Consider the following 26,984-nt stretch of genomic DNA (forward strand, 5'->3'; position numbering starts at 1 on the left):
TCTTTTTTAAGTGAAGAGAAAACTAAAAACATGTTCATTACCTCGACAACCCTGTGGGGAAATAATGGTGATTTTGGCTAAAAATTTAGCCAAAGTACATCTCCCACATACATTGAACAATTCCAAGTATTTTTCTAATATTCTATCATTTCTACGTAATCCGAGAACTCACCAAATGAATGGCGGAATTTTGGATAAACATAAGAAAGTTCAATGTACAATAGTCCGTTATTAATATTTAACAAATTCAGTAACAAAAAAAAAATCGTTTTTTTATGACGAATGATCTTCAACACACTAGTAATCAAATCCAAATATTTTCACTTCACATTGCACTCTCAAGTCTCAATTGACTAACTATATATTTAGAGTTTTTGACCAAGTGAAAGGACCAATAGTCTAATACACTCTACAACTAGCCATGCAGCCCGACCAGTGGCGAGCCTGCTATTTCAAAACCTATTATATCCGGCCTATTAATTTTCAGGGTTTTTATTTTGGTTGATGTGCTTAAGGCATGAGCCCATTTGTATATTGAATACGTGGTAATATTTTCACCAGTTGTTTTATTCGACAGAATAGCAAATCTGCCCGCCGATGGCTGGGGCTTGCTATATATTTCTTGTTAAATTAGTAATAATCAGTAACAAATAATAACACACCATCATTAACACCAAATGTAAACATTTATCTATTTAATTATTTTTATAACGCTCGTCCGTGTCTACCCATCCATATGCAGACATAATTTTCAATGAAAATAACAATAATAACATAATTCTATAATATACTAGCAAATCAGCCCGCGGTTGGCTGGGATTGCTACCCATTTCTTGTTAAATTAGTAATTGTTGGTAATAAATAGTAACACACCATCATTAATGATAAGTGCACCTAGTCTTCTTCATTCCTTGTACATTACTACATATATGGTACTACTTCTTGGACATGGTATATTGATATTGCTTCATTGCTTGCCTTCAGATTCTTTGGAGTTGTCATGATCGGTACATCCTTGGTTAGGTCAGTTTTCCTTTCGGTTGTTAAAAAAAACCCATGAGCTCATGTTGGCTCATGGGGAAATAATCCTATTGTTATACCTTATGGTAGGCACCGTGCATGTATTGTGCCTGCTAAAAATTCAATAGCACTAAATGCGACATAACATAACATTCTAAATTGGAAGCAATTGCTAGAAGGGGAAAAATGAAAGTATAAATTAAAATTAGTCTTTAAGAGATTTTTTTGAGACTTATTATAGAGCCGACAGAATTTTAAATGAAGCAATATCCAATCAAAATATGCTGCTCCCATAACGTTACAAAGTTTTGATAAATTTTGACATTTGTTTATGACTTTGGTGTGTAATTTATACCATGACATATCAACATTTAACTCCTTAACACTTAACCTTTCAACGTTCAAGACATAAGATAGGCACACCTGAGCGATCAATACAATTTTCATGGACGTCTACTTGACTTTATCATCTCAACATTTAACTCTTTAAAACCAACACTTAGCCTTTCAACAATTGAGCTTCAATTGTTTGTCACATGATAGTCTCTAAGTCTCTATACACCATGAAAAACGCCCAAGATATTTCTTGTGTGGCTCTTCCACCTTTCATCACTTCCCACCCTTCATGTCCACACATATTATCCATAAGAGTCCACATCTATAATAATCCAGAGAGAACATCTAAGAAATATGCAATTACATTTGATATAGTTGTTATAAAAACAAACATCAACGGAGTGGAACCAGCTAACAGATGCTTCTAAGTGAGACGACTTCTATAGCTACAAACAAAAAAATTCTAAAGACTACACAACATCGTAATATTTACTATAGACTTACCTTTCCACACTTGTTTTGTCAAGAAAACAAAGATTGCTGGGATCAATAGGAGATGGCTGACGGCTTTTGTTTTGAAATAGGTGACAAAGTACGTAGGAGCCCTACTAAAAGAAAACACCTAAGTATCAAATAAGGAATTATATAACTAGAAGCTAAAATACTTAAATCACATCTTACCATAACATCTGACAGTTCATACATGTACCATGTGCCAAACTCCTGTTGGGGATTAGCGTATTCATATATGGTGTGGGTAATATTTGTTTGGTCATGTCTAATGGGTCGAATGTAATAGCACCAACGCCTTTGCCCCCTGACAATCTGATGTCCAAAGCCATTTTTCAGATCTTCTTCTTCATAGAGATTGTATAGAGAGAGAGATTAGAGATATGTTGATTTTTTGAGAGAGTTTGGAGTAGGGCGAGGTTTTGTTTATGTTTTCGGTGGTTAATTACTCAATTACCCTGATGTATAACTCAAATATGAGCATGTATTTGGTTTTTGTTTTCCTACACATGAGAAAAGACAAAAACGTTTTTTTTTATAATTTGCTAAACACACCAATAATAAAGCTAGCTTGGTAATAACATAGTAATTATTTTTTAAGTGGGGATTTTATTAAAAATAATGCTGACATGGCTCAATGTGAGCATATTGGGAGAACATATATTAATATAGGTAGGATGGTAACAATAATAACACTTCACCACTAATGATATGGTAAGTATAGTACTCTTGGACAGTCTAGATCATTACATATTAATTAGTAGGCTAAGCTTGAAGTGGGTTGCTGACAGCCACTTAATAACTTCGAATTCTCATTCTCAACTGAAGATCCACATTCATACATAGCTTAATTTGCTCACCAGTTCTCAGCCCCTTTGCAATAGTTGCGTCGAAGAACTTGCAAACATGAAAAATCCATTAATTGGAAGTTTGAAACTGTCATAGATTTAGATTGTAGAAACTAAGATGCCAGCTAGTGGAGAAACGACCACTAGGAAACAATGGAAAATGACCTACATTTATGTCATTCGCAAGAAAAAGAACATCTTGCATAGTGAGTCCCATACTCTCTTATCTACTCCTCTTCAAATCTGGGAGCTCCGATAGAGAAGCCTTAATACCATCAATATATTATCTTGTGAGATCTACTTCTGGAAGGTCTGGTTCCAGAAAACATCAATAATCAGCCAAGCCTTCTTTCTTCCTCATCGTAACATTTTTCTGAACAATACGAACACCATAATTGATTGAGAAATAAGTAGTCATTAGTATTAAAGACGCGAGAGTAGGTTCATGCAATGTTACTTTACCAAGGAAAAAAAAGAAAATAATATTATTCTTCTGTTCATATAAAAACTGAGACATATTTAAGTTAAGAGTTCATGCAATCCAATTAAGCTTCTAATTTAGGCCACTTCTATCAAGGTCCTTCCTAAAGCCTCCGCTACCATTGCTCAATCATGTTTGCCAATCTCCTGTTTCTCACTTTCATAAAGTTCCATAAATAGGTGCTATTGTTTCTAAAGAATGTATACACCGACAAGGCAACTCTATTGAAACTGTAGCTACTCTGCACTTCAACATGGGTGGGCAAGATTAGATTCGTTTGTGCTTTTAACAACTCGACAATATGCGACTCCCCAAAACTTCTCTTATCAAAATATCTTGGTTTTGGTATACACTAACAAAATTATCCATTGTACCGGCCTTTAGTGGAGTCTGATGACTGTGACACGTACCTGAGCTCTTATATAACTCCTACTAAACAATAAGACATTGATAAGACCTACCTCATTGAAGAATTGATACTTGAACAGATATACAAATAAAAGTTGACAAGTCTCTTCCAACTCCTCAATTTAATTTAGTATGTAAAGATCCAACATTTTTTTGCCACTATTTTGGCCATTATATTTCCTTATCCTAGCCTTATTAACATAGTACACTCAAAATATTTACATGGGAAGCATAGATTAAATCCCGAATAGAGATATTTAAAGTGACATAGGGAAATATATTTCACTGATGCAATTTTTTCTATGCCCTTTAAGCTTAGTCACTAACTTCAAACTTCAAGGGCTATCGATCAGACAATAACTAACCACCAAGTTATTTTACAGTGCAAAAGCCACCAAGTCCCATTTGTCTACGATGCTTTGTTTCAAAGTTTTATGGCCATTACATCAATGTTCAGATTGGCATATTTCAATGTCAACTTAGCGGTCGATATGAGATTGGCATATATCGAAGGCTCATTGAGCAACTGATAGGTAGCAGGACAAAAAACTCTATTGATCAGTTAAAAAAAAAAAAAAAAAAAACCCATCAACTGAAATAATTTCCCTTCACAATAAACTTCTTCTGGGCGTAAACTACATCAAGCTTGATCCTAACCAAAGTTTTTTTTTTTTCGTAAAATAGACATGATCATGTATAATAGAAAGTCATAAAATACAACAACTTGATTGTGAAGATTGCAATAGAACTTAAATGAGAAAATACATGCTAATTTAAAATAACAACATGGAGAAGGCGTATAGAGGCTCAACGAATTTGATGTAGTACCTTGTATTTCCTGCATGCATCTCCTGCTTTAGAAATGCATCAAGTTGCAATTCCTGAAAACTCAGTATCATAAAGAAAATTAAAAATGTCTAACAAACAACTTGGCACTGAAAATTGCAAAGAAATCCCCAAATCACACTCTCAGAGAACTTTATCAGAGAACCATAAAAAATCCCAAAACAAATATATTAAAAGAGGGGAAGATAAGAAATGGCTCAAGGTTACTGAACGAACCTTTGAACTGGATGTGAGACTTCTAAAAATAAGAATTGCTAACAATGTAGACATTCTTTGTTGATTTATTTCAAGTAGGTACAATATATGACTAAGCAAAAATGAGAAGTACGTAGTTATTTGAACTGATGACTTATTGCTAAAAGCAATGAAGCACCGAAAACGTCTTCTTAAAGAAAAGAACAAAAGAAGAAACAACAATAATTAGACAAAACAATATTGGATAACCTCAAATGGGGATCCCATAAGAAATTTTCAGCTATAAGGAATCACTGAAATTAAGGTTTGTTTTATCCATGTGTAGAGGGGAAATCATTTATAATTGGCCATGAAATTGCGAATAGAACAAACTCATTGACAGGTCGCAGATTCCTTATTAATCGTATAAGATTTTCAATGTAATGTAAATGAAATGAGCTTATATAACAATGTAAGTAACCTGAATCTTTCTAACCAATCAGAAATGATGTAAATTTCATCAAATGTTGATCAGGGAAACCTAATACCGAAATACAAACAAATTATAGGAAACCCCACTTTAGATTATTTGGTGAAAATCAACCCATTATCTGGCATAGGGCATTTATGATGAACATAGCAATAATGCATATTATTTTGGTTTACAAAAAATGGATACTAATCGAAAATCTGCTAAGTCTAAGCATTGCTGAAGAATGATGCTTTCATAAATTAAAAATTTATTTCATTCAGGAAATTTATTATGTTTCTGAATATCTTTGAAAAGAATTCAAAACTTTCCTTGCACTGTTGGTAAAAATATGAAATCAAACCCAAAATTTGGGTTATGAGCATTATACAATCGAACAAATATACCCAATCCAACAAATTCAGTTATAAAAAAGATAGTAAACATACTTGCAGAATCCAATAGTTCAGTTAAAAAGTCAAGAGTTTGTTTGTTTGTTTGTTTTTTTTTTTTCCCATCAGTCCAATTTCCAAACACCTTGGACGTAGGTTTTTCCGCCACCCCCACTTGCGGCAGTGTTCTTAAATTCCAAATCCTCTTTCAAATTGAAGATTTAAAATCATTAAATTTTATTTATTAGATAATCATCAATAGAAAACCGGTGAAGAGACAGATAGAATAGAAAGGAATATCAAATATAAAAACAAAAGAATGGGCATTCAAAGAAATAGTATTTTACCTCTTGTTGTTTTTGCGGTGGAACAATGGGTCTTGAAATCTCTTCTTCTTCTTCTTCTTTTTTTAAACAAAAACACCTTCAAGAATCGATTTAATAAAATTTTAGACATGAAGAAATTACTATATGAATAGCTACCACGAACAATGAAGAAGAAAAAAACTTATGTAAACTGCCAAACTAAATAGAAAAAAAAACACAAAGCAAAGCAGAAAATAGATATCGAATAAGGCCAAACATCATTTGTTTCTTAGTTTTGACTTATTCAGTCATTTGTATTGATTTCCTATCAAATTCTAAAATGTATCCAGTGATGATTACGAGAACCTGAAACTAAACCTGTTAGATTGTGGCCACATTTCAAATATAAATGGGCCCAGTCATTACTCAATAGAGCCTGAAGTATCCCTTCTCATGTTACCATTGCTAAATGTTAATGCCACAACGTCTAATTGGACATATGGGAAGAAAAGATGTAAATGAATTGTCGAACAACCCTATGTGGTAAAAGTGCACCTAGGCCAACGCCAATTCTCTAAGCCTAACTTGTGCTTGAGGTTGTACACACTCACGTCTAAGGGTGCCTACTATTTGCAAGCCCCATCACAGACCAAATCTTTAACTACATACAAAAATCTCAGAGGGGAAAATTATCCTTCTTGTGTGTCCCCCATGTATTTACTTAAGAAAATACAAATAACCTCCTATCTCTTGTTAGATCTTGACTATCCTCAACGATGCCAATAAGAAGTTCCATCCAAAATCTTTATAAGAATCTTTCATATAAAAGTATAACATAATTGCCTAGCCTTAAAACACATACATTGTTTTTACCAAATTATTTAGGAAACATTGCCTAAACATTAAGCTTATAGACAACTCGTGGCAGAAGTTTGCATTACCTCATAAGTAGCATACATCTCAGTATTGAAACCAATATAATCTCCTCTCCTTTTTCATTTGTACTAAAACCTCTTGGATGCCCAAAATAAATTAATTTCATCATTAAAAAAGAAGTGCACCGATCAACAAACTACTTTTTCAAAATATAAACTAACTGATTTTAGGTAATCATTTAAGATAAGTTGAGATGCACTATGATAACCTCCAGTAAGCTCTCTAACAACCATGAGATCAACCCCCTCGACAACTTCTTTCTTCAATTAATGTTGAGGAGTCCACTAACTATTGAGAAAGGTCAATAGTTACACTTCTATTAATTAAAATAATAAATACAATTAAAATGCAATAGTAACAATAGGTAAGCATATTACTTGTGGCAAAACAGTTGCGGGTTGTAGATTCGCGAATACACCAAGACCCACTCGAAGCTAAAGTAACCCAATTTCTGGCTTCCATTAATGTTTCTCATTACTATCCCACTTATATCCTCCAATGGCACCAAGAAGAACAACATGAGATTGCTTAGCAACAAAAAGAGTTTAATCCGGCAAATGAACACCAACTAAATCCAATGCAGCTCCGACCACCAACTGGCATTTCCTTAAACTCAAACTCAATACCTACAAACACAACAACGAAGTTAATAAAGAAGCCCAAATGGCATGAACTTAATTATTATTATTATTATTAATTACCTTGTTGAGAAGCAGCAAGAGTGAGAACTTTTTTAACAACAGAAATAACTTTAGGACCAATGCCATCACCCGAAAGCAAAGTTATATTATACTCCCTATTACGTTTCAGTGATGAATACCGGATTTTAGACCACTTGACTTATTTTGAATTAATATTTGTGTTGACTTTCAGACTCAGTGGGTTATTATTAATCCCTGACAAATACGTTGTGAGAGAGTTTGGGGGTTTTTTTTTTTTTTTTTTTGGGGTGTTTTGATTTTGTCAAGAAGAAGAAGAAGAAGGCGGTTAGGTTACACTTAACAAAGAGTTGGGTTCTTTTTTTATTTGATAATTACTAAAATAGCCTATGCGAATAATTGAAATAACATGCGTAGAATTGAAATAACGGACCGTAGTTTTATTTTGTTTTTTTCCAACACACATGAAGACAATTTTGACTTATATTAAATTAGAGAGGACACCAAATTTAGGGTTATTTTGGAAAGAAGAAAAGTAATTACTTTTCAAGTATGGACTATTTTAAAAACTTTGCTGATGTGGCTCACTATGAGCATCCTGGAAGAATGGATATTAATGTAGGTAGGATTTCACACCATTAAAATTAGGTGTTGCACCCCGCACTCCATTACCAAGCCAAACCCAAGTCCCATGTCTTGTAATATATGAAATTTGATCTTCACATTTATTGTGTTTTGGAATAACTATAATTTTGGTTTTGTGAAAATTGAAATACTTAGCAAAAAAATTAACAAAATGGTATAGGAAATTGATGTGAGAATTCTTAGCAAACAAAAGCAGTGTGGGAAATTGACAAAGAGAATTACCAAGAATTTTCTCACAATTTGCCAAACAGCCATAATTCTCGCATAATCATGAGAATCGATTCTATTAGAATTCTAACTCTCATGAGAATTCCATTTTTCGCTTCCAAACGCGCACTCTAATTGTCTACCGTTCTACGACTTACAATTCAAAAGTAGTACTTGTTTTTATTAACCGTGTTTAAAATGTATATTGAAAAAAAAAATGGGAATAATAGTAAGAACTGCCACACTTGAGGCCAACTATCTTGTTGAAATTTTGGTGATCGGTAAAGATTATTCATATTACACTTCACAAAGTTCTAGAACATATTCATCTATCGTTTTCTTCAAGCTTCACGGAGTTTTTAGCGATGAAATTGCTATCTACAAAGAGGAGTAGTAGGAGTATTTGCAAACTTCCATGAGTGCAAGAGATTATGTTAAATAAGTTCTGCTTCCACCACCTCATCCATAGGCACAAACATCGAAAATCTCTTTCGGTCTTCTTCATTGAGCTTCACCTTCAACGAGCCAATGTTGTTGTCTAGGTTCTTAATCTTAGTAGTACCTTGAGAATTCAACAGGAGAGCAAATACAATCAATATCAATTGTCTATTTGTATGAATAAACTATATTTGTGCTCTTAAACTCAAGCAATTGCAAGTCGCTCTTAAACTCAAGCAACAACGTGACGAAAAATTACGTACTTTTGTTACTAGGTTCCAAAAGGCAGCAGCAGATGTTCCAGAAGTTTCTGATGGGATGCTTCTTTTCGCCTTTAAAGAAGCATTATATTATGAAAGAGACAGAAGTTCGAATTTCATTGTAAAGGGATCTTTACCACTCTCTAATTAAAGATGTCCCTAAAACTCGGTACGATCTGTATGTTAGGGTTGAACAACACATCCGTATCGAGGAGAACCTATCGGCGAAAGCAGGAAGAGACAAAGATATTCGGAGTAAAGATTTTTCCTCGACAAAGAAGAATTCTAAGCGGAAGCAAGGACGGTCGGATCAACAACATAACGATGGAAATAATGACAATCGAAGCAAGTCAATTTCAATCGTGATGGAAATACTCTACCGAAAGCTAAAACCCGACCCGCTCAATCACGCGAAATACTCTGTTATATATGAGAAGTTGAAAAATGGGAATCTTCTTTCCCCGCCTTATCCACTTTCAGAAGATACCAAAGGTACAAGGGACAAATCCTTGCGGTGTAAATTCCATAATGATTATGCCCATGAGACAGAACTTTGTCGCTCTCTCCGGGGTCAAATTCAGAAATTAGTGGAGAAAGGACTTTTAAACGAATATCTTACTAAAAACTCTCAACAAAGTTGCTGCAACTTATGAGCATTCATTCAGGACTATGTGAACACCACTCCCAGGGGCGAAGTCTCGCTCACATAGCAATGACCCAATGGTATTGGTGGTCGTACATGCCAAAGGATGTTAAGTGTTTGTCCGAAAAATGTATGCCTTGTCAAAAACATGATATGTGATATGGGTCAAACTTCCCATGATGAAGCGTCATCCAATCCATAAACCTTGGTCATTTGCAAAATGGGGCCTTGATATTGTTGGTTTATTTCCGACAGCCCCGACAGTGTTCGTTTGTTGCTCGTTGTAACAAATTATTTTATTAAGGGAGAGAACAAGATAGACAAGTTGAACGAAAAATTGGACAAAACAAAAATTTGTTCGTCTGTTTCCAATTCAATAGTTTCTTTTAAATTATTATCTTTGCACTTTTCAAGATTTGGTGCTCAATAAAGTCTTTCTTTCACTTCAGTTCTAATGGTATCATTTTGTTTCTATTGCAAATAGATATTATTATCGCGGTTTTGGATACACCGAATTATAAAATTTAACCTTGGTTATCATTTTTTAGCCGAGAGAACAAAATAGATAAGTTTGAACGCTTTTGTTTGTCTATTTCCAATTCAGTTCATTACTATCGCTACTTTTCAAAAATCGACAAAGTTACTTCACGTTTTTTGTTTGTCGGTCCTAAGTTTGAACGCTTTTACGCCGCTTTTAGTTCGTTACTATCTTTTACGAAAAACCCGGACGGTTACCACGTTTAGCTTCATCAGTCTAAGTTTGAACGTTTTTTATGCTCGCTTAATTCGTTATTATCGCTACGACAAAATCTGAGGAAGTTACCGCATTTAGCTTCGTCAGTCTAAGTTTGAACGTTTTTACGCTCGCTTAGTTCGTTATTATCGCTATGACAAAATCTGATGAAGTTACCACATGTAGCTTCGTCAGTCTAAGTTTGAACGCTTTTTACGCTCGCTTTGTCCGTTACTATCGTTACGACAAAATCTGACGAAATTACCACGTTTAGCTTTGTCAGTCTAAGTTTGAACACTTTTTCGCTCGCTTAGTCCATTACTATCACTACGACAATATCCGACTAAGTCACCGCGTTTCGTTTTGTCAGTCGAAGTTCGAACGTTTTTACACTCGCTTAGTCTAATTTTACCGAGTTAAGTTAGCATTGGGAGCGTTTTTCTCTATATGGGGGCATCTCGTTCTATTTCATTTCAACTACATAAATCAACAACATTGTCAATTTTCCGCAGGTATGTTATCTTATACAACAACAATATTCAATAGCAAACATATACTTTATTTTTATTTTTCATCAGCAATTTTTTTAGCTTTATGGTATTACATTCCCACAATTACCTAATTAATTGTCTCTATCAATTATCTTACGGTCGCTTAATTAAATCTTCGTTTTCTTCTTCGAAATCTGCATTCGCTTCGCTTAGCACTTTCGGTTAATTATCTTCCGCATTCATTATTTTTTCTAAGGCATTGCGCCGCTCTTTCTCAACGAAACTTTCCATCAGCTTCATTATTTTTTCTAAGGCATTGGGTCGATATTTCTGAGAGACACTTTTCGTCGATTATTCTGAGCGAAAATTTTCTCCGACTTTTTTATTTCTTCTACTGCATTGCGGCGCGATCACCCTGAGCAAAACCTTTCTTCAGCTTCCTTATTTTTTCTAAGAAATTGAGATATTTCCACTCGAAATTTTTCGTCAATATCTTTTGCTCGTAATTCCTCCGTTTCAACCTACGACAAAAATGCAAATTTTTTCATCAGTCTTCCAGACTTAACCAAAGTTTTAAGATAACTGATAAAAAATACTAACATACCTGTTTAATGTTGTCGACAATCATTGACTCCGCTTAAAGTATTTTTCGAGCTCATCCACGGTGAACGACATTTTAATCGCTTTTATTATTTTTATTATTTTTTCTAAGGCATTTTGTCGATATTTTTTTCTAAAGCATTGAGAAATTTTCTCGAAAATTTTGGAAAATTTTGGACAGCTTTATTATTTTTTACTAAGGCATTGTGCTAATCTTTCTGCAAGAAATTTTCTGAGCGAAAATTTTCGCCAACTTCATTATTTTTTCTAAGGCATTGTGCCGATCTTTCTATGAGAAATTTTTCGTATCTGTTTCCGACACCGCTTTGTCATATTCTCCGAAATTTTCTCCGTCTTCTTCGGCAGGCCAAATTTAATTTTGATCGAAACCCAATATTTTAAGCTTAATATCCTAGCCGCTCCAATTTGAAGTTGCTCGATCCTGAGCTAGATTATGTTGCGGCCTTGTGTATTCGTTATATCTGTCACCTTCTTTCTACCTCACCAAATCTACGATCGTCATCGATTCTTACTATTCTCGATTATCTTTTGCCAGTATAATACGATCGTTTCTACCTACAAAAAAAAAAACGGTCAACTAGCTCAAAAACCGGGTTCACTTTATCCAAATGGGGTGCACCGGGCCAAATTAATGCAACGCAAGTACGGTGCCCTTCCTTTGCTGGTGCTTCACCGTATCATATTTGTTACTTTCAGTACCGGGCCAAATTAAAGAAAAATAGTTACGGTGCCCTTCATTTGCTGGTGTTGCACCGTATCATATTTGTTCATATTAGATTTTGAAGATGAGCGCCATCATCAGTATCGCCATCAATGCGTTTCTTCCTCAGCCTTTGTGTTCTTGCATGTCCAGAGCTTCCTCCACATGCAACGTTTTAACTCCATACAAACCAAATCAAATCTATATCTAAACCGAGATTAATGTCGAGGGAATGTACCTGTTAGGCATCGCGATGAATAAACACCGAGTTGTAAAGCAGCAGTACTGGCGATACTGCAAGACGGAGTTGATAGCGCCGACTCTCTTGTTTTTTATTTGCACACCCTTCGAGCCGCTATGACTACTTTCTCTGTCTCACTTCAACTTGGCGAGGATGGTTTTGGGTCGGTGTATGCGGATAGGTTGTTTGCTGCGAAACACGTTGCTGTGGTATAGTTTTCTACGACTTCAGGGACTCTCGTGTTGTTAGCTAGGCTGTTGTTTCGCGAACAAAGTGCAGCTGCGTGTTTACGCGTAATTGCCTAATGGGAGCCTTGACCAAGTGCTGGTTGATGAGCGTCAATGGTTTTTCATAGATTGGATATGCGGCACATCATTTATATAAGGTTTTGTCGAGCTGTTTTTCAGTACTGGTGGGATTCTTTTCTAATCCAACTTTATCTCTAATCTCAATTTTTATCTACTGCACATTCTTATCTCATCCCAACACTTTGAGTCCAATTAGTATTTAACTTTCTTTTATTATTGTTATTACTAAACTGCTCTCTACGTTTAATTTCAACGGTTTAATCTTATTTTTTTCGGTGCATTTTTCAGCCATTTTTAACTATATTGCGTCCTGTATACGTTAGTTTAATATTTTTTCGTTTCCGATAGTTCACGACTTTTTCCCGATTGTCCATTTTCCTATCATTTACGTTCATGCGACACTTTGTTATACATTCCACTTACTCTTTTCTTATTCCATTTTTTCTTTGCTTTTTCTTCTCTTCTTTGCCATGTGAACTTTGTTCGCATGACAAAGAGGAGGCAGTGTTTCGACCCCCACATACGTGGCAAACGTCTATTATTAGGGGTCTCCATTTAATTCGTTTAATTAACAGGGCTAAAGCCCAATTTGCAATACCATAGATCAATGTACAGGCTCATTAACTCATGTGTCTAAGGCTGAACCTTAGCCACATGGCTTGCCACTAATGTACGTTAATTTATGTCCAGATTCGTTTCTTATCAAAACGATAATTATCAGTTGAAAGTTATATTCTATCACAATTATTCAAGCTACAAGATTACTTGAGCTACAAGGACTCTCTACTTTACCTATATAAATACCAAACTATTTTTCATAACGAACTACGTGGAAACTTGATCCCTAGATAAATGATCTTGGGTACGTAGACATCCATTATCTTGGTTCAGTTTCATCTCCCCCAACATCAAATTCCTCTGTTTCTTAGTGCGTTTTTTACCATTGCTCTCGTTGTGTTGAAGCATTTTACTGTCGAAACAATTGCGTCCAGATCAGCAAAGTTCTAGTCAATGCTTTCCTCCTATTAACCATGTTGAGAGGGATTCCCCATCACATCACTTATGGATTATATGGAGAGAGAGAGAGGAGGTAGCAGTGGCTGTAACAGTGAGAGTAGACGATGATGGAAGTTGTTGGGACTGAGATAAGCGGCAATGTAAGTGATTGTTTACTCTCCGGTGTTGGTTCTTTATTTTGTGCGCGCAGTCCACATTAAAAAACAGAATCAAAGTGGGTAGTCTATAACGTTCGCCAATCACTCGATGAACACATATGACAACGCCCTAACCCGTCTATATATCACTGGCCATAATATGTTATACTGGTAGCTGAAATCTCCACTTTTTAAATCATGCACGTGATCACACAAAAGAATATAACAGATGCAAAATGTAACATGTGATGATTAAATAATAAGTGAGTAGAATTAATTGCAGAAACATTCTAACCAACAAATACATATGAGGCATGTAAACTACTGCAGATGAAAGTCTAGATTGGTACATTGAAAATGTTGGATCTAATCTTTTACAGTACAGATTTTGTCTCGAAAATGTATATGCAGTAAATATTTTATCTTCACAAATCCATTAATGTTGGACTTAAAAATAAAGAAACACTTACCTTAACGAGAGAACCCAAAGTATTCAGATCGAGATCAATGAAATCATCATCCCATTCCTTAAGCTCTTCAGCACCATTAGAAGAAGAAGAAGAAGCACATTTACTTTTACGACTGGAAACATGCTTCTCGCAATAGTCAATAATCAAATCAAGGGTGTCACTGTGTACATTAAATAAAAGAAACTCTCTATCATCCTCATCAATAGACTTATCTTCGATCCAGTCCTTGATAACCTGAGATTCAAGAGCAACTTCTTCTTCCACTTCATATTCATATCCGTCAGAGCTAACCAAAGTAACCATTTTGTTCATTTCCATCAACTTCTTGACCGGCGACGACTCAGATTCATCAGCAGCAGTGGGTAGTTTCTCTACGTCCTCAACATCAGTGTCCATCAAGGTTATTTCAGACATTTTACTTTTCTCTTCCTCAGTTGTTGATTTCAAGTGGTGAGGTTCAAGGGGAGAGTGAGGGTTTAAGAAGGGTTTTAACTTTTAACTTTTTAAGACTTGGGGAGGAAGTAAAGTGTGGCAAACACTTGTCTAAAGGACACCTGTATTCGTTGTACTAGAGTGGAAATTACCAATTCTACCCAACAATACATATGCTCTATTGGCTGCTAGAGATATTGTATTACTTAACTATGACTAGCCATGAAGCCCGACCTGTGGTCGGGCTTCCTATTCTTAAACCTATTATGTGTAGGCATGCTAATTTTCAGGCTTTTAATTTGTATATATATACAGTTCTTAGCGTTAGCTTTTGTCGAAACAGTAACATTATGAAGTTACAAATATAATTAACTAAAGATTATAAGTTCGATTCCTTTCAAATTAATCCCAAACTTGTTAACATAACAATGGAGAAAAATGAATGTTATTGAAGCACAATTTTAAGAGTAAGAAAGTTCTCACATGTTATTTAACAATGTTAGCAAATCATTGTATTTAAAGTTTCTCAGTGAACGGAAATTACATGAGTTATAACTTTTAAGACATAGACATCACTAAGAACTTAACATGGTATTATATCAATCAATGGTCTTTTATTTTCCTATTATTAATTCATAGCTTGCCAAAGAACCTCACCTAATGATTGTGTGATGCAATCTCATCCATGAAACAAAAGATAAGGTAAGAGCTGTGATGCTTGCAACTTGGTGAAATGAGGAGATATTTGTTGTTGAAGAGTAGTTGCAAACTTCTAACTTGCCTTGAAAAGAACATAAAGTTAAAAGAAGACTAAAAAACTTGAAGAAGTAAGGAGATCGAAGATGATCATTGGAAACACAAAAATGAACTGTCATTGCCATTGAACATATCAGTAGATAAGTAGATACACAAAAATATCAATAGACACAAAAATACGATAAAATTCCGCACGTTCAACTTTATATTTCTCTTTCACATTTCACATAGAGAGCAATACATTTACATAACTAAATGATCTCATTAGTAGTCCTAAACTCTCACATACTCAAAAAACTCGTTCAAGTGTACATTTTTTTTTTGGCTTTTTCATACAAAAAAACTATATGCATAGTCTAATCACTCTCTATGGTATACCACATAATATAATTGTTTTATACGTTGATCCTTCATTGTTTGGTATTTGTACGACCATAAATAGTTGCAATTCGTTGTGCACCATGAACATATCTGTTGTGCACCTTGAAAGTGGCCATGTGATTAACCACTAATCTTTGCATCCCTAGAGTTTGTTTTACCACTCGTCCTGCAATGCCAAAAGAAGATCAATATACCACACCAATTCAAAAGTCTATACAAAAAATTTAAGCTATGTGCTTATATATATAACAAACATGCATATTGTGTACATGTCGGTTTTGTATATGTGCCAAATTATGTTGTTACCAATATGTCTAGCCTAAACCTTGAATGGAATATCTAATATATTGTCAAATGCAAATAAATATATTTAGTGGTAGTTCTAACTGCATATATCATATAGATCACAACCATAATATTTGTTAAGCAGGGTACGTTGGACTCACTTTGCCTGTTGTTGGCTCGTAATGGTCTTGTTTGAAATCACCGTACAACTTTTCTAGAGCCTCCAAGCGAGTGCCTTTGGTTCTTCAATTCTTTAAGCTTCTATAACTGCTGAAATTATTGATGAAAACAATATTAGAAATTTTAAATGCAAGAGTAAACAGATTATCACATTTGTCACTGTTATATATACTGACCGACATCCCTAGCATAGAACAAAGTGCCTGATCAAAACTAATGGAACCATTCTATGAGATAACTCCTCAAACAGTCAAACTCACAATTAAAACCATTTGATCACATAAAAAAAAATAGTCATTAATATGACTAAAGAATAGGAAAAAAAAATCAAACTTTTATAGAAAGCAAAAATCTATATTATTAATTATTAGGAGGGACTACCGCAACGTCTAAGAGCTCCAGAAAACGTTAAGCATTCAACTGCCCGTTACTGACTTACAAACATCTTACATAGTAAATTGATGTCAGATAATATAATACTATTTTGATGAGAAATTGAAGTTACATTAACAAATGAAAATAGAATTCCATATGCATTCCAGTTTAAGATTTTGAGGTCTAATGTAATTTTATTTAAATAAAAACTCAAACTAAGATTCTTCCTACCATTCCATAAGTTTATAATGTGTGAGAAACATTCTAAGATACATAACATTTTCATGACAATAACCGACAAAGGTATGGAAGCATTTCAAACAATAGCAATTAACATCAACTATGATATGTTTAATAGAAAATTCAATTTACTCTTTGGGTTAAATGATTAATGTAGAGTCTAAGCTACATAAATACCCATCAAAGAACCATTTCTACAATTTTGAAATATAGAACCATGGCGGTCTCAAATAAAGCTTCAACAAAGAACACTATCGATATTTAAATCGTGAAAGACATAAATTAGGTAAGCGGGAAGCTTATAATAACTACTCAATTTGTGATTTAAGGAAATAGAATGTACAATGTCAAAATGGGTAAATAAGGTCTCACACTTGCTGACACGTTTCCCTCCCATCCTTGAGCAAAACCTGATAGTGTGCAACAGAAAACTGTTGATGAAAATTAGGTAAAAAAACTACACCTGTACTGTAGCCAAGGTTCACTTCTTATTAGAAAATCAAAATTTCATTTGGAAGAGGTTAAGAAATAAAATTATAAAAATCATAAAACAAAATGATTTAATATTGGATGAAATATTGATAGTTACCTCTCAAGCTGCATGTCATACAATCACTGCTTCCAAACTTTATTTCTTGGATATACTACTGTTAACAAAAAAATAAAAATAAAAAATCAGAGATGGCATAACATATATGAAGCTTGCATAAAATTATCTTTCCAACTCTTTAAATTTGCTTCCAGAGTTGCATAGTAGCAGCAATTGTATTAGAAGAAGTGAAAAGTAATGACTGCAAGATGTTTTATGGCATAGAAATGCCTAGGAGCATGCATAGTCTAAATTGTAATAAAGTGCCCCAAGGCTAAAATTTATTGATCTTAAATAGGTGAACACCAAAAGTTAGAAGAGGTAAGTACATGATAATTAGTGATCCCATATTTTTTAGCCATTTGGTTTTCATGATGCAGGGTATATCTCCTTATCCTGCTACCCAATGCTTGCATTGTTGCCGTGGAGAAATGATCCAGGGTATCTCAACGCAGGTGCAAACAAATACCTACAATAAGTCATGCTTATAGCTAATGCTTATTCAGATTAGCTATATCTTTATATAATAGCTAGCCCGATGCTAGATTTTTCACTAATGACAAAATAGTTACTATGGCAACTCCCTTTTTAGACACCTTTGCAACAATCTATGGTAGGTATCATTGTCTGTTCCGGAAGAGCTTGAGAAGTTAAATCCTAAGAAATTTTGTCATCCACTCTGTTGTCTCCTATTCCATATCTTAATTATAATATTGTTATAAACTCCTTAATATGCATATGTTTAGCACTTTGAGAGCACCATTGCTCGGTAGCATTCCTCACTGAACTTCCACCTCATGTCTTGAATTCCCTCCAGTATCCCAATTTCTCCATAAAAAATAAAAATGATAACCTGAAACAAACGTTTTTTTTAAAAAAAATATATTAGAAACAAAAGGAGAATTTAAACATACTTCATCATCAATTTAAAAAACAATTAAATGACAAAAAAAAAAGGTCAAGAAGTATGCTCTTTCTAGCCCAAATTCAATACATCTCAATAAGCGTTTCTTCACATAGAAGAAGGACACCAAAACATAGTCACGTCATTACCAGAAGCAAAACAAAGAAGAACCTCACAATAACATGCACGTTTTTGAAATAGATACAAAAAATAAATAACTAACCAAGAGAAGAGAAAGAAAAAAAAAATGAGAACACAATAATTCAAATAACAAATATTGACCTTGCCTTTTTTCATCACATACCTTAATTCGATTTAGATCTTGAGCCTTTTTTCATCACATACCTTAATTCGATTTAGATCTCGAGCCTTTTTCCTGCATTTGGTTGTGTTTATGGTCCCCAAGACCCCAATAAATAATTCTCATTGACCGCGTCTTGGGAATGAGATAGTCACTTATCATTGATCGATGTAAAAAACGTTGTAGGGGCTTGAAAGCTGTACTGAAAAGAAATGATAGAGTTAAATGGAACTTTCAACTTTTTGAGAAGAAGAAGTCTGCAATAATAACGATGAAGTTGCTGCTTCGAACAATTCTGATTAAATAAATAACCAATTAAAGCTATAAACAAAAGATATCGATTACAAAGTCACTGAAAAAGTGTACTGTATCCATTCGTCATATTGTTCTATTTCTTTCATTGAAGCTTGAAGATCGATTGGCTTTGCATTAGACCGAGCCAATTTTGTATGCATATGAGGGCTTCAACCGTGTTAGGCCGCAAGGAACAGTGAAATGGATCAAGTATCACGACTTTGTTGTGCTAGGAGAGAGGAATGGATACTTGGCATTATTCTTCTTCCACCAACCCAAGATTTCAAAAAGCTTTATGTCCACTTTCTTCTTCAAGAGGATATGTCAAATACTTCTCAACCTCGACACACTCCCTAACCTTTGCTTTGCTTCTAGATATACCTTCTCCATTCAGTAGCAAAGTCAAAGTCGTTGACCTCATCGTCCGAGACAATTTCTTCACTCTCATTCGTATTGCCATACTTGAGCTATTCCCAGCATACCACTCATGCAAACGCTGTAATGTAGTCTTCACTTTCCTTACAATCGAATTGATCTTCGAGGCTTCATATAAATCCATCAAACTAAACCTCACATATTCAAACTTGAACCTAGGATCGAGAACAACCGCAACTAACAATAACGGGTTGATCTTATTTTTGAGGCTCCAATGCATGTCAAACTTTTCAACCATGCTCAAACCCATTTCACATAAATGGATTTCCTCAGAGTCGCATAATTGTTTCAAACTACTCCTCAACCGTGATAAGCTCATGAAACAAAATATCGGAAGTGACATAGTTAGACCCAAATATGTTGTTTGTTGATTCTAAATAATCTTGGAGAAACTGAACAAACATTCTAACTCTGTCCCAATCACTCTTTTCTGGAGAGCCACTATAAGACTTTTTGCTTGGATTACTTGTACGTCCCTCATCCTCATCACCATCCCCGTGCTCTATGGATTCATCAAAGTATTGCATATATCCACCATCTTCATCCTTTAGTCTCTCAAATGCTCTTTCAAACTTTTCTGCCGCCTCCAACATCTTATATGTGGTGTTCCATTAGTCGGTACATCTAAGCACACATTTATATCACAATCAATTTTCTCCATCTTCACACACTCTTCCAAGTAGCCCACCTAGATAGGGAAGACCTCATATATCTCACCGCATTCCGCATCTTAACTGATATTCATCAAATGTTTTCAATCCATCACGAACAATAAGACTTAATATCTGAGCTGAACATCTAACATGCAAAAACTCATGCTCCAAGACTACCTTTCTTTAAAAACTCAATTCCTAAGTTATTCGAGCTTGCATTATCACACGTTACAGTAAAAACTCCATCAATTTCCCACTCTAGCAAACACTTCTCCACCATCCTCCCAACCGTCACACTCTTATGATTCGGAACTACACACAAACTAAGAATCTTTTTCTTCAAGTTCCATTCACTATCAACATAATGTGCAGTCACACACAAAGGCTTGTATGAGGCAAAGAAACTACGAACTCTGCTTTTATTGTTTCCATGAAGTGACTTTAGGGAAGCCCCTAAGAACATCTTCTCAAGTTTCCCATATCTGTCGTCTTTGAGTTTAATTGGATGTGGCATTGAACTCTTTGGCGTCAATCCATTTGATATGTTTGAGGTACCTCGATCTCTCTTACACTTTCATTAAAAGATTGCACGAAGATCTTTGCGACCTCGTCCATTGCGAATTGAATCTTTTAGGGTGTTGTAATATTACTTGCCTTTGCCTAGAATGATGAGAATCATGACACGATTGAGACATCTCAATATAAAGGGTTGTAAATCAACTTGGATGCCATTTCGAATAGGAGACTTAATTGAACTTCAAACCTTACCAATTTTTATAGTTAGGCGGGGATGCCGAGAGAAGCCTTGAGGAGTTGCAACTACTAAACCTCGAGGGTGAGTTAGAAATCAAACACTTGGAGAATGTGAAAAATACATGGGAAGCTGCAGAAATTAAGTTGAAAGAGAAATAGTTTATTGAATTATTAGGACTATCACGGGAGAAGAAGATTTTGGATTGGAATGTGAGAAAGGAAAACAAAGTTTGAATCTCTTCTATTTCATATGATGAATAAAGGAAGTCCCTCTGTTCGACCTTCTTTTTGTAATATCGGTTGTGGAGGCAATGTGGAGGAATTGCTTGAATGTCTCCAACCAAACACTAACCTGAAAATGCTCATTCGAATGGATATCCGGGAAAAAGGTTTCCATGTTGGATGGGGAATCTTCAACTCCCAAATCTTATAGAACTTGTGTAGTTCATTGCGAGAAAATGTGAACATCTCCCAAGACTTGGGCTCCCCCTCCTCAAGACTCTTTACATGCATGGAATGTATGATGTGAAGCACATTCGGTTTGAGTTCTATGGTAATAACCCATATAGATTTGTTTCCATCTTTGAAATAAAGAACTTACTCTGATAGATTTTCCGAATTCGGAAGACTGGTTATGTATGGTCAATAAAGAAGCATTCCCTAGCCTGGTCAAGCTAACTGTCAAAAAGTGTCCCAAGTTAAAGACTATGCCATGGTTTCCATCGCCCGGTTTGGACTTCAAAATTGCGGTCGAATCATATTAAGGTTAGCATCGGTCCTAGCGGCTTAATAGGAAAATCATCGTGTGTTTACTTTTTCATTTTAGACACAATTGAAAAGACCAAAAGGTTCTTTTATAAATTACTATACACACCAATAATAAGGTTAACTTGGTAATCAACCAACTAATTATTTGTTAAGTGAGGATTTTTTTGAAAATTTTGCTGACGTGGCTCACTATGAGCATCTTGGGAGAATAGATATTAATGTAGGTAGGATTAGGTGAAGTCATGAGATGAACTATTTGTATGTCTGCCCTTTATCCTGTAACATGTTTTACTTAGCTACTGTTTGGTTGACATTCACACCTATATACTCATTTTTTATATCATAAAAAAAAAAAAAAAAAAAAAAAAAAAAAAAAAAAAAAAAAAAAAAAAAAAAAAAAAAATTAAATATTGAATACATAAGCACCCAATTGATTTATACAAAAAACATCCTAAAAAAAGGAAAATCCCAATTTGATAAATAATATGAAGATTTAAACAATACTTTTTGAGAGAAAAAAATAAATAAAAGAAAAAAAAAATAATGAGAGGAAATAAATAAGGCGGAGAAAGAAAAAATACATAAAGTTTATGGTTCAATTACTATGATTCTCATGAAGGGGAGAAAGAGAGAAGGAGAACATTCTTTACGTTTTTATTTATTTATTTGTTTTTGTTTGTGTTGTTGTTTTTTTTTTTTTTTTCATGGACAGAAGACAGGTTTTAGCGAATATGGGCTTTTCCTTTGGATTTGCTTATCCATGTTTTTGTGTTCCCGCAATTCATGGGGCTTACTAGAGTATCTATGTTTTAGACAGACCAAACAGTTATACAAGGTAAACATGACTGCCCCACGTCCAATTCCTGAATATGAACTCTCTATTCACACTGCCAAACATAACCATACGTTCTACGCCTCTACGGGCTCACAAAAAACGAATCATTTTTTTATTTATTGATCTAGCACGCTTGATTTCATTCAACTGAATATATTCAGATGAGGAGGCAGTGCCTTTTGCAATGAGCAGGGACTAAAATTGGCTTAATATTTCTCCTTTGCTACTATTCCAAGCCAATGTGAATTGACAAAATATTAATTATTGTTGCATGTTAATATGAAGTGAGGAAATCTTTAGGAATAGCCACTTGGAAATCTTCGGGGTATGGATGAAATTATTTTACATCCATGTCATAAGTTCATATTGCCGAGACTCCATGATGTTGGTGAAGGCACAACACACAAATTTGCACTAGTCCAATCTCTATATTCTGCTGGATAGCTAATTCAGTTGTGCTTAAGTTCCAAGCAGGTCAAGCTCTCTGCTCTAAACTGTAGTATACATCTAACTATCTGAAAATTTTGAAAAGAAATGAAAAGGAGAGCTATGGGCATGTGCAATGGACTCCACAAAAACTAACAGTTAAAACAGCTGCAACCCCAAAACGGCAATCATCCAAAAGGAATAACACTTAATATGTACGTACTCAAGAAACAAGTCCAGGAACCCCCACAAAATTTTAACAAAGCAAGCAAATTGAGGTCATTTAACACCTGCTAAGCGTCTTTCTACCATCAGCAACAAATCATATATCCACCAACTAACATAGAAAACTACTGACGTTACCATTACAGATACATATGTGACAGTACACGTCTTCCCTAACCATCAACTTCTAACACCCCAAACCACCAGCCAAAAGCCATCCAGGCCATCATTCAAAGGCCCAAGGGTGTTCTTTCAGAACTTCTTCATACTCCTCTGGAGTGAAATCATTTTCTATATTGAATGTCTCGCGGATCTCATCTACTGTCTTCCCCTTAATTGTGTCAGCCACCCTCTGGGTTGCTACATCAATCAAGCTCTGTATGTTCAAATAATTTGCAGCCTGCAGAAAATAGAGCAAACAATCAACTTTAGTTACAATATTAGTTGCAAACTTAAGGGGGGCAGAAAAGGCATTACAAATACACAGGAGCATTCAATAGTCCCTGTGATCCACACTCCACCGCTTACACTTCAGCTTATCCAGGTTTTTATCCATCTTCTAGATAGTCAAATACACCCTACCACATAATCTACAGAAGAATCTATCAACATATGTTTATATATCGCTGAACTATTTTATTAGGAAAAAAAACCTTGGGTGGCAGAATATCAAGAATGTCTTAAGCAATCAGTTCCTTTAGCTAATATCTCCACATAGTTCTGTGCTGCGATATGTTGGAATTAGCACACTAAAGCAGAAAGTTCACCACAGGTAATGGATATGAGACTTCCCTTGCAACAGAGTAACTCTAGCCCCAGCAATGTCTCAAGGGGCTTTTCCGTGATCATTAGTTGCAGATCTACCAACATTTCCGCAAATTTGCTCCTATTAACCATGTTGGTAGGTCATCCCCATAACATCATTTATTGATTGACAGGGAGGAGCTAGCTAGCAGTGGTTGGAACTGAGAGAAGAAGTGGTATCAAAAGTGAATGTTTCCTTTCCAGTCTTGGACTCTTGGTTTTTTAATTGTTTCAGATGGGAAGTCCACGTTTAAAAAGAAACAGAATTACAGAGTAGAATTGTAGCCAAACACTCGTGGAACATGGCCACACGCCCTAACAGTAGCATAGTTCATCTTCACAATCCCTAATACGTTATGTGGGTGATTGCAAACTCTGCCTGTCAAATCCTATTGGTACTAAGAAAAGAATACAAGAGGTAAATAGTTACAGTCTTACAGATGATGTTCTAACACGCTGGTTCAGAGATAATATGCTAATCTTTTCCATGGTAACAGCAACATGAAAATTCAATTTGTTTCACAAAATGTTTCTTTCTCTGATTGGGATTTTCATCTAAAATGGCAAGAAGTGTACTTACATACAGATTGCTAAAAAGGAAATCAAAATATGCTAATGAGCATGAGCTTTGCAATAGAAGAATTTTTCAAACAAAGTGTATATGTAACAGCCAATTTTATCTTCACACATAAAAGACATTCAAGAAAATAATGAAAGAAAAATAAGGAAAGTCAAGTTGAAACGACTTTGTTCTTAGTTAGTTTGATCATATCATTCCATCCAGCGGATCAGATTTAGCTATTCCCAATGCCAGCAAAAACAAAGGGTCTCATCCCAGGTAATAGCATCAACGCAAAATGAATGGTAAATACAAAAAACACAGTTCATAACTACTCACTGAGTTAAGCTTCAGTATTATGAAGCTCGGTTCATAATGCAACACGAACGAGCATGACTGAGCTAGAAAAAAGCAGCCTAGCCCGAGGAACTTGGTTGGTTTACTATTTAAGGAAAGCAAATGAAACCAAATAATTGAGCTTCAATATGTTCAAGCTCGGCTCCTTTATATGAAGGATCCCTAAAACCTATTCTGCTCATATTGCAACGAGCAAACACTTGTATATCAACAATTTCAGTATCCAATAACAAACCACTGCTTCGTTTCTATATTTTATTTTATTTTTATTCTTCAAAGAATGAAAACCTACCATAATGTACTGGTATGGGTATATTCATTATCATCAAATAAAAACTATGGACAAAACCCAAGAAAATTAATTATGGAAGACAAGAGAAAGAAACAAAAAAGTATAAGTGGGAAACCCTTACTAGAATGAGACCAGGCAAATCATTAAGATCAAATCCATAGATAAACTCCTTTTCCCATTCCTTAATCTTCTCCTCCTCCTCCTCATCATCATCGTCATCATCCCCAGTAGAAGAACCAACAGGTTTACGCAACAAAACATGCTTCTCAGAGTAGTTAATAAGGATTTCAAGGTGCTTGCTGTCCACATTATGAATAACGAATTTTCCATCATAATTTTCACACTTGTCTTCAAGCCAATGCTTAATAGTTTGGGATTCGAGAGCAACATCTTCTTCAACTTCAAACGACTCCCCATCAGAGCTAATCAAAGTGACCACTTTGTTAATCTCTATTGAAGGCTTGAAAGAATAAATCAACTTCTTGACCGACTCCGAATCATCAGTAGCAATGGGTTTGTCTTGATCAGCGTTCTTTGAGGTACTTCCAGACATTGTATTTTTTAGTTTGTTTTTCTTTCTCATGGTTTAAGGAAGGGTTTATGGCCTTGTGGGGTTGAAAGGGAAGAAATGAGGAGAGGGTTTATGGTTTATGGGTTTTAACTTTTAAGACTTGGGGAGCAAATCAAACAAGGGCTGGTGGGTGGGTGTCGTACTGTCTGAAGTCTGAACGACAGCTGTTCGTCCAAAACTAGTTACCAAGTGAGGTTGGGGTAAAAAGTAAGACTGGGAAAATTACCAAATATAGATTCCAGTGAAAATTTGTAGTGGATAATAGCATTCCCAATACAACTCAATATGAGAGGGAATTGAGAATTTTCATCTCTAAATGCTAAAAAATCTTGGTATTTGTTATTGACAGACCCAATATTATCTTGGGCAAACTCCAACAAAAAAAAAATTATTACAAGTGTGCTATTGGTCCCAAAAAATTGAATTCGAAAACTCCAAGCTTAAACGACCGGGCAAAATAAGGAAGGGTAATTTCATTTGTGACCAAACCAAACGATGTCGAAACCTCAAGAAACGGTGTTGCCACATCGTTTAATAAATGGGACTCGATCCAAACGATATAGGCTATATTGTTTGGACTAAGTCCCAAAAACACGACAACCCACAAATAAGGTGGCGTTTTAGAACTTAGTCCAAAACAGCGGTGTGGCCCACCTTTATTACACCGCTTGATATTTGAATTTTGAAAAAAAATGGTATAAAGTTTGATTGAAAACTACTTTTTTTTGTGTTTGAGACTTAGTCCAAAGCGGTGTGGCATTTCTAGATCAATCATCACATGTGTTTCCAATAGGTCAATATGAGGCCAAAAAAAGAAGAAATTTATATTTTTTCAAAGTTAAAAAATCCCAAACGCATTATAAAAAACCACACTGTTTGGACTAAGTCTCCAACGATATGGCAACACCGTTTGGACTAAGTCCCCAACGATGTGGCCACACCGTTTGAGACTTAGTCCAAATGGTGTAGCCATATCGTTGGAGACTTAGTCCAAACGGTGTGGTTTGGGATTTGAACTTTGAAAAAATATAAAATTCGTTTTTTCTTGACCTTTTTGAGACAAGTCCACATGTTGCCACATCGTCGTTTGGACTAAGTCTCAAACGATGTGGCCAACAATTTTGTCCAACAAGCGGTGGCCACAAATTCGTTGGGGACTCGATCCAAAACGCAGTGTGACCACATTGTTGGGTTTGCGTTTGGATAAACGATCTAGCCGGGTCGTTTAAGCTTGGGGTTTTCGAATTCAATTTTTTGAGACCAATGTCACACTT

The 26,984-nt window shown here is 35.1% G+C and overlaps 1 protein-coding gene, 1 long non-coding RNA gene and 2 pseudogenes across 3 annotated transcripts; all 4 read right to left on the reverse strand.

Annotated features, from left to right (window-relative positions):
- The window catches only part of LOC147519950 (SKP1-like protein 1A pseudogene), a 58,643-nt pseudogene extending 43,934 nt beyond the window's left edge, over positions 1 to 14,709 (reverse strand).
- On the reverse strand, positions 4,377 to 13,226 carry LOC147519953 (3-isopropylmalate dehydrogenase, chloroplastic-like; annotated as a pseudogene).
- A 2,534-nt stretch (positions 14,710 to 17,243) lies between the features above and the next one.
- Positions 17,244 to 18,772, reverse strand: LOC147519954 (uncharacterized). 2 transcript variants are annotated; one of them, XR_015214336.1, is made up of 3 exons: positions 18,742 to 18,772; positions 17,534 to 17,591; positions 17,244 to 17,354 (listed from the first exon to the last, which is right to left on the reverse strand). It is a non-coding gene; the product is annotated as an uncharacterized LOC147519954 (long non-coding RNA). The 2 variants fall into 2 exon arrangements; XR_015214335.1 differs by lacking the exon at positions 18,742 to 18,772 and having other exon boundaries at positions 17,534 to 17,775.
- Positions 18,773 to 23,086: 4,314 nt separating this feature from the next.
- Positions 23,087 to 25,776, reverse strand: LOC147519955 (SKP1-like protein 1A). Its single transcript, XM_086591466.1, has 2 exons — positions 25,261 to 25,776; positions 23,087 to 23,527 (listed from the first exon to the last, which is right to left on the reverse strand). Exons 1-2 carry the CDS (start codon positions 25,720 to 25,722, stop codon positions 23,354 to 23,356), a joined length of 636 nt encoding a protein of 211 aa, XP_086447592.1. The 5' UTR covers positions 25,723 to 25,776; the 3' UTR covers positions 23,087 to 23,353.
- Positions 25,777 to 26,984: the final 1,208 nt, after the last annotated feature.

This window comes from Coptis chinensis, chromosome 2, assembly GCF_015680905.1.
Source record: "Coptis chinensis isolate HL-2020 chromosome 2, ASM1568090v1, whole genome shotgun sequence".
Lineage (NCBI taxonomy): Eukaryota > Viridiplantae > Streptophyta > Magnoliopsida > Ranunculales > Ranunculaceae > Coptis > Coptis chinensis.

Bases quoted from the DNA above. Each gene is read 5' to 3' on its own strand.
- LOC147519955 (XM_086591466.1), bottom strand. From the start codon at position 25,722: ATGAGAAAGAAAAACAAACTAAAAAATACAATGTCTGGAAGTACCTCA. The intron at 23,528-25,260 runs GTAAGGGTTTCC...TATTTTCTGCAG, and splicing joins ATTTGCCTGGTCTCATTCTA to GCTGCAAATTATTTGAACAT.